Genomic DNA, 8601 nt, shown 5'->3' on the forward strand with positions numbered 1-8601 from the left:
TATTACTCTTTTCCAAAGAGCTCAACAAGGACTCGAACACCTGAAGGGACTGACGGTCCTACAAACGTCTCCGAGGCTAAAATAGCCAACCGGGGGCAGGGCTGACCTTGAAGCCCACCCTCGTGGCCACCAGGCACTTGGGCATCTCAGAAGCCCCCCTTTCATGGCCTGGAAACCATGGGTTTGGCTGTTGCTGGGGAATCAGGGGCCACAATGAAGGCAGAGCCAGGAAGAACCCCGCTCCCCGTGCCTGGGACATTCGCTCTGGAGGCGCCATCCTGGTGGGTAAGAGGTGCTGTCCCGCCTTTAGAAGACCCTGCACCACGCCAGTTTCGCTCCAGGGGGTGTGCACCCCGCAGCGCTGGAACACCACACATCCAGGACAGGGTAGGAGAGGCCACCTGGGCTCCAACGTACCAAGGGATGTGCGGAAATGGAGAAGGTTGGCTTTGTGTTTGTTATCTTCAGGTTCTGGGGGACACAAGTCATCCTGTCTCGCGTGTCGGCCACTCGTGCAGAAAGTCAGTGTGGGTTTCTTCAATAAAGTTATAAATCCAGGGGTGAGTGCTAAACGCTGGTTGCCATGGCTACCTTCCCTGGCTCCTCTCCAAACTAAGCTGCTTAAATGGAGATAGAAGGTAACAAACTCAGCCCAGGGAGATTAGGATGAATACATGGAATAGTCCAGAATGTGCCATCTTTCCTAAGACACTTCTTACCTCCACACAGACTTGGGGTGACAGCAGGCCTACAAATGTCCCTGGCAGAATCACTGGGTCCCTGTTTAACCCAGTGATCAAGCATCCCTGGAAAACAGAACCCCCAGAATCCCTCCACCTGTGCCCAGTGGATCATGAATACGTACCCCAAAGGATGTCACAGGGAAGTTACCACTGCTATAATTCCAACACTTTTCCAGAAAAGCCGGGAAGGAAAGAACCTTACGAGACAGATGCTTGGAGGCCTTGAAGCCCCAAACTTAGACTCCTGACTCTGTGAGAGGCATAAGCACACTCCCAAGCCTACCACTTTGGCCAGGTGACCTGGGCAAGCAACACCTCTGTTTGTTTTCTCCTTCGTGATGGGGGCTGGAACGACAACCAGCCGACACTTGGGAACATTCAACGAGCTAGAGCACATAAAGCACGTAGAACAGCACTCAACACCTGCTAAGGACTCAGTAAGTGCATAGCTGCGGCCACCATGTTGTTTCTGCTGGGAACTGACACTCACAGCGTGAGTCCCTTCTAACGTTCCCCCACAAAGCACAAACTGGGGACCCAGTGAGGCTGTAGTTTCAAAGACTCCAGATCTTTCCCAATCTTGGATTCACTTTCCAAGGTTCTGTCAAAAAGGAAGGTCCTGATAAAACACTTTCTTCTGCTTTGGTTGGTCACCAACCCACTTGGCTTCATGGTTTGTGGTTTGTGAAGTCCCAGGAAGGATGTGCTGCTGCTCCCTCTGGTCGGGAGCTCATCAGCGGCCCGATGGCTCAAGGTAATGGGGGAGGGGGGGGGGTCTCTCTCTCCTCCATCCCTCACCTGTGACTTCTCTGAAGTCAGGAAGAGGCGCCCTGTGTGAAAGTTGGCAGCTAGAATGCTCTGGAGTCTGCTTCAGGCCAGATTTCTAATGTCCCCCGTGCTGACCCAGTGCAATAAGGCACAGATGATCCCCAGCCACAACTGCTGGCCAAGGAGCACATCTCCTGCCTTCCTAACACAGCAATCCACAAATGACGGGTTCCGTGGCCACCATGGAGGCGTGCATCCCCTGTGCCACCTCGTGCCATTCAGCTGGAAGTCAGCCGGCAGTCCCCACTGGCAGCCCCTTCAGGAAGGCCACAGCAATCAAGCCGAGGCCACACTCCGCCCAGGGGGCAGCAGCCAGTGACTGATTATGACGATCACGGTTGCGGCGGGGGGGGGGGGGGGGGGGGGCGTCCTGTTAAGTTGGTGGACATCTTAATCAGGTCAACAGCACAGTCTGAGGCTCTCTCTGCCCGGTCTTGCTCCCTCCCCCTTGCTCCTCCCCAGGCCTTGTCCCCCCACCTAACACGTCCCTTGCACTCCTACCTCTGCCTTAGCATCTGCTCCCAGAGGACGCACACTGACAATGTGCGTTGATCACCGAGGCTGGGGCAGGCTTCGGACAAGGCGTGGAACCCTAAGCTCCGGTTGTCTGACTGGCACGCTGGAAACCACTAGCCAGGCGATCCCAAACATTCAAGTAAAGACTATCATGCCCATGAGAGCGTTTGATCTCTTGGAGATAGATGCCCAGCAGATAATATCTGATCGAATCGCTGATTTTTATTTCTTAAAGTTACAGGCTGCTCCCTTGATTTCTGAGAGCGACACAGAGACTGTTTTCTAACACACATGAAAACATGTTCCCTAGACAAATCACAGTAAAAGCTATCAGAGAAAGACCATTTCCGGACGTCAGCGGGGAATCAGAGCTGGCCGGGGCCCAGTTCTTCACACCCTCACACCCAAAGCTGTTAGTGACTAGCTGAGAAAAGTCATCTTCTTGTCTCTGAAGTTTCTCCCCCGGGCAAGACAGCTGCCTCAGTCCGGAGGCCAGCGATCAGCACTAGCTCTGCAAACAGCACCCTTGCCAGCTGCCCCAGATCTCCAGGGAAACGCCCCGGAAACCCCAAGAGACACTTTCTGGGTCCCCTTAGAACTCGGGCCTCACACACGCACCGCGCCTTCCTGAGAGCATGAGAAGCGGGCTCTTCGGGGCAGTAAGACCCAGGAATAAGGTCTGAAAATGCTACATCGAGAAAAGCCAGATGGGGAAGCGGACCCACACTCCCACCTGAGGGCCTGGCGTGGGACAGCAAAGACCTCCATCACACGGGGTTCGAGAAGGCCCGGCTGCCACTGCCATTTCTGGGTGTCTCCTCACAAAGATGGGGTGCAGCAGGGCCCGTGATGCCACGGTCCCCCTTCTCAAGGTTCTACCTTCACAAGGGTCTCCCCTCTGCCCGTCGGAACAACTGTGTCTGCCCAAGGACAAGCCTCTCTCCCATCAGAGCCCGTAGCCTATATTTTGCCTGGGTTGCTAGAACCGCATGATCTCCTCACCCATCAGACAGTGGGTGGAGTTTTCGTTCTTGAATCCCTCCCCCTTAGCACTCCAGTGTTTGACCAGGGAAAAGACAAAGAAGTCAGCCTCCCTGGCTGTCCACTGCTAATTCTGAGTTAGGTTTAAGCACCCACACTTGTTTTGACACACAAACCCTCCAAGGGTTGATTTTTTTCCTTTTTCTCATGTTGCCTGTCGATCTTTGTCTAGCCCTTTAAGACTTAATTTGTTGCTCTAAACCAGCACTATCCAGAACTTTCTGCCACGGGGCGCCTGGGTGGCTCAGTCTATTAAGCCTCCGGCTCTTGATTTTGGCTCCAGTCATGATCTCACGGTTCCTGCGATTGGGCCCCAAGTTGGGCTCTACACCGACATTGTGGAGCCGGCTTGGGATTCTCTCTCTCTCTCTCTCTCTCTCTCTCTCTCTCTCTGCCCCTCCCCTGCTTGTTCTCTCTCTCTCTCTCAAACTTAAAAAACAAAAACAACAACCTTTCTGCTCTAAGTGTTCCGTGTACTGTCCAGTCCCACAGCCACTAGCCACATGAGGATACTGAGCACTTGAAACGTGGCTAGTGTACCTGAGAAAGGGAATTGTTAATTTTGTTTGGTCGTAATTAATTTTAATTTAAATAGCAATACACCTGGCCAATGGTAACGGCATTGGCAATGCAGCCGAACCGTCTTCGCTTGTTCATTTCATTCTCAACCTTAATGCACACTGAGAATGTTGTGTTCTCCTTGGCTCTGAATTACCTCCTATTCCTCACTGAATGCTCTTCTGACAACCTTAACAAAGCAGAAAGCCGGCGTGTCTTCCATTTCCGAGCACTTGCTCTGTGCCTGAGCACAGCCGTCTTGATGTGTCCCGGGAGATGGGGCAGGAAGCGCGTCGCCAGAAAGGAAGCCAATGCACCCAACCACCTCGGACTCCAGGGCGTCTGGGGCACAGAGGAAGGAGGGCAGGGGAAGGGTGTGAAAGAAACCCACTCTGGGGGCTGGACGCCAGCCGGGGCTGCATTTATTTATATCACAGGGTGTTACAGTCGTCTGCCCTGCAGCTGAAGAACCGGTACATGTCTAAGGGAAGGGGACAGAAATCGGCTTTGTCCATGTTCCCTGGCAGTTACCACTGTGGCTCAAAGGGTGCAAGGAGACCCCGGGCACGGGGGCGGGGGGACAGGAGGGGAAGCTGGCTCTGGCAGGCAGACACCCTCGGAGTGTTGTCGGAAAGGAGGAAACTGAGTCATTTGCATGTTTGCATCCAAACAGATACAAATGACATCTGCAGCGCTGTCCAGGATATCCTGGTCCACCTGGCCATGGGGACAACCGTCACTGCCTAGAGCACAGCCACAGAGGGACCGTTCAAGCCAAACACTTGGAGAGGTGCTGGGTCTGGGGCTCTGCTCTCAATGCAGTATGACTGCAGAAGCCGTGTTCAAGCCTCCAGGCTTAGAAAAGCAAGGTTATTACCCCCATCTGTTACAGAAATCGTGACAATTTTGGCTTAAAAAGAAAAGAACTGACAGGTATGTTGGGTTATGGGGTTCGGGAACAAATGCGAGCTCTGCTGGCAGGAGCATACGAGAGCCCTGTGACCCGCGCCCCGGTCCGCCAACACCAAAGACCCTCAGCTCTGCCACTTGCAAAGCCCATGCTGGCTCCGGTGGCCGGGCTGTCCCCCCGTGTTCTCCAGCACATTCTTCCTGCTCCTCTGCCCTACTCCCAACAAATCCTTCTACCTGTACAAAGGTGTTTAATTAGTATGAAGCCGACTTATTAAACCATTGATACTGAATTCGGAGGCTAAGGAGTAATTTCTTAAGAAAGGCACCAGACCCAGCCATTCTACACCCAGGAATTTATTCAAAGGAAATAATTAAGGATGTCCGCAAGGCTTTAGTTACAAGGATGTTTACCCCTGCTGTTGTTTATAATTGTGAAGAATTGGAAACAACCTACATGTCCCTCAGGCAAGGCTAAAAGATCCAGGGTCCTGGGACTGCCTGGTAGGAAGAGACGAACAACCAGTCGCTAAGTCAATCAACCAACCACACAGCTACAAGTTCAGATAGAGAGGTAGGGTAGATCCAGATTCCACAGGGCCCGAATCATGTAAATTTAGGGTGACCACCTTTAAGAAAATACAAAACAAAATTAGCTACAGGGGCTCGGTGGGGGCCCATGTGAGTGAGGGGCCTTTGGTGGAAGTTTCATCAGCCTCATGGCAAGTCTAGTCTCTAGAGAAAAGGAGAGAGGAGGCAATGCTGGAAGTCTATTGCTTCAAGAGCTGCGGCTTACAAAGTCTGGGCAGCATAATCAGCTGAGAATAATGTTCAAGGCCTAAGACAAAGAATACTGGGAGGAAAGCAGAAGAGAGAAAAGGATAAGGAGGAAAGTAGTTGGAAAAGGCAGCAAGAGGACAGATATCAAGGACATAGCCAAACGAAGATAAAATTAAGACAATGTGAGGCAAAAACGGAAAAAGAAATTTTGCTTGAAAGAGATTTCCGTAGAGTTTAGTTGCTACCTGAGAAACTATAGGGACAAGCCCTCCCATGGAAAGAACAGCACGCTCCTGTCAGAAGCAGAGAGCGCGCTTCTGAGAGCAGGAGCCTGGCTGTTGATGGGTTCCTTAGGACCCCAGGCATATCTGCCCCACGGCCATACACCAGCATTACCTTCCAGTTTCAGACCCCGGGTCTGCCCTGTACTCTGGGTGCCAAGTTGAAAGCCAACCCGTCGTTTCCTGCAACTGCCCTATCCCAGTCCCACAGCTTTTCCTCATGCCCTTTTTGAAACAAAGCAGGTCAAACCTGCTCTTGCCGCCCCTGCCCCCAATTGTTCCCCAGCCAGGGCAGCTTTGACCTGCGGCCCCTCCAAAGCCAGGTGATTGAGTCCTGGCACCTCTCCCTTGAGCTGAGCCATTGAAGGGTCTGGAGGAGAACAAGCCTGTGCAGCTACAGATCCGACACAGTGCACAGCTCTCCTGCCTGCCTTTCCTCAGGAGCCCCCCACCCACAGAAGCCCTTCGATTCCTGACAGCACTCCCCACATACTTTGTGCCAAGGTCACACGGTCCAGGAGCCCGGCCTGGGATTCTGGGATGCGTTCTCCCACTGCTCCTGCCGCATTCTCTACCAAATCCAAAGCCCACAGTGGACTCTGAGAGTGCAGGACGTGGAAAAGGTGTGCAGCCCGCTTTACTCGAAAAAAAGGACTTGGCGGGGCACCCAGGGGGCTCGGTCGGTTAAGCGTCCCACTCTTGATTTCGGCTCAGGTTATGACCTCACAGTCTGTGAGCTCGAGCCCTGCATCAGGCTTCGCACACGGACAGTGCAGAGGCTGCTTGGGATTCTCTTTCTCTCTCTCTCTCTCTCTCTCTCTCTCTCTGCCCCTTCCCTGCTTGCTTGCCCGCTCTTCTCAAAATAAAAATAAAAATATTTAAAAGGCGTATTTGGCAAGTGCAGGAAAAGATAGTCTGGCCTTAAATTCAGCAACTGGGGTAAACGGTGGGGAAGGAGTCATAGAACTGGACAGGGGCTACGCGGGACTTTAAAAACCGGGTCTCCTGGAGGCATTCTCCTAAACAACATGACTTTTAATGGGCTGGCTGGTCACGGAGTCCTCCCTTTTCCAGGAATGCATGAGGACTCAGATCTACAAATCCACCCTCTTGGGTCAGCCTCTGTCCAATTCGGAGCAGGAACTCTCCCACAGAGCTGCATGCTGGGAGCACGCATTACTGACCGCGCCTTCCTAACCTGCAACCCCGAAGGACACTCGCACTGGTGACCACACAAAACCAACCCCACACTAGCTGTCCCAGGGCCCCCACTGGGACATGACCTTGAACAGGGGAACTGTCCACCGCCTAGCTCTCCGATGAAGAGGTAATGACCCCTGTGTGCCGTTGGAGTCCCCGCCAGGAAAAGGTCAAGGAAGGACCAACCTCGCCTCCGCGCTTCTCGGGGGCTGGGCGCTCAAGCTCTGCGCCCCTTAGCTGATGGCACTTAGCGCGGAGAGCCCTTAGGGGGCAGCTGGACTCCTTGACCTCTGCAGAACCACATCCTTTCTCCCAAGACTTAAGGTGCTTGTCTCCAGGTCAGATGACCCGGGTGAAATGAGGCCCGGGCTGCCCCAGAAATCACCCACCAGCATCCCGGACCCTCTCAGCTCGCGTCCTCGGAGAGCCTTGCAAGGAAGGACGGGGCCCCTCGGGCTCCCACGCACGTCTGGGGAGCCCCCACGCCCTCCCTGCACACGCACAGCCCGCCCCTCTCGCGTCCCGGGTTACCGCGCTTCCTCGGCGCCGCGCACCGGAGCGGCTGGAAGCCGGGGAGCGGTGGGTGGGGTGTCACCAAGAGCTCCCTGAAACCGAGGGGTCTGCGTCTCGAGTGCCCGGTGTCCCGGGGCGTTCGCCTGGAGGTTGTGGGGGGGGTGGGGTGGGGGGGCTCGGGGACAGAGGGGACGAGTTACTTCGCGAGCGGGCGTTCCCGCTCCGCCGGCTAGGAGGCCGAGGGGGGACCGCCCGCGCGGCTGTCCCCGCGCACGCCGGGCTGGGACCGCGGGCAGCGCCGGCGGCCCGGCCGCCTCCAGCCCCGGGCGCCCACCGCGACGGCGGCGGGACCGGAGCCCGGCGTCCGGCCCTCCCGCCGTCCGCCGCCGGGCTGCGCGCCGCCGAGCCGTTTCTCTCGGGCCCCGGGGAGCGCGGCGCGGGGGCGGCCGGGCCGGGCCGGGCCGGGGTCGCGGGGCGCAACTCACCAGCGCGTGTTGTCGTGGAAGTGCTCCAGCACCGCGTAGCCGAAGAAGGAACCGGCGGGGCCCTGGAAGCGCACGGGGCGCTGCGGGTCGAGGTTGTAGGCGCCCGCGGGGGTCCCCGCGGCCAGCAGCGCCAGGAGCAGCGCGCGGAGCCCCCCGGCGCCCCTCCGCGCCGCCGGGCCGCCCATCCCCGGCCGGCCGCCGCCCTCCGCTGTGCCCCGCGAGCCGGGCGCCGAGCGCGCGGGCGCCGGGGCCGCGGGCTCCGCCGACGGCCGGGGGCTCTGCGCCGGGACGCGGCGCGGGCCCGAGGGCGGGAGGCCGAGCGGGCGCCGCAGGCGAGCGCAGGGGCGGCCCGGAGCGGGCGGCGTCCTCGGGTCCGGCCGAAAGGTCTGCGCGCTCGGCGCGAGCGGTCCCGGGCCGGGCGGCGCTGGGCTGCGGAGAGGCGCGCCCGCGGGGTGGGCGGCCCGGAGGCCGGCGGCGGGACGGCGCACCGGCGCCCTCTGCCGGCCTCCGGCCGCGCCCCCCCCCCCCCCCCCCCCCCACCGCCCCAGCCCCTGTCCCGGGCGCCCCGGCCGGAGAGGGCCCGGCACCCGCCCGGGCACCGCGGCTGCGGCGCCTCCCACCACGCCCTGGGGCCGGCAGCTGCCCCGACGCGGCCCCGCGGCTGCGCGCTCAGCCCCTTCTGCGGGGTCGCGGGGTCGCGGGGTCAGCGGCTCCCTCCGGGTCTCACACCCACAGCGAGGACCAAAG

General features: G+C 57.8%; 1 protein-coding gene across 4 annotated transcripts in view; it reads right to left on the minus strand.

Moving 5' to 3' along the window:
• ITGA9 (integrin subunit alpha 9) overlaps positions 1-8276 on the minus strand; it is a 357217-nt gene extending 348941 nt beyond the window's left edge. For 2 of the 4 annotated variants that reach the window (XM_053903996.1, XM_053903995.1), the window contains exon 1: positions 7855-8274. In XM_053903996.1, coding sequence (XP_053759971.1) covers positions 7855-8039 — 185 coding nt within the window. In that variant the 5' untranslated portion in view covers positions 8040-8274. Of the gene's footprint in view, positions 1-7854 lie in introns of all 4 variants that reach the window. The other 2 variants (XM_053903994.1, XM_053903997.1) reach the window with 2 other exon arrangements.
• Between the last annotated feature and the right edge of the window lie 325 nt (positions 8277-8601).

The sequence above is a fragment of the Panthera pardus genome, unplaced genomic scaffold (genome assembly GCF_024362965.1).
Source record: "Panthera pardus isolate Hobbes unplaced genomic scaffold, ASM2436296v1 HiC_scaffold_16, whole genome shotgun sequence".
Lineage (NCBI taxonomy): Eukaryota > Metazoa > Chordata > Mammalia > Carnivora > Felidae > Panthera > Panthera pardus.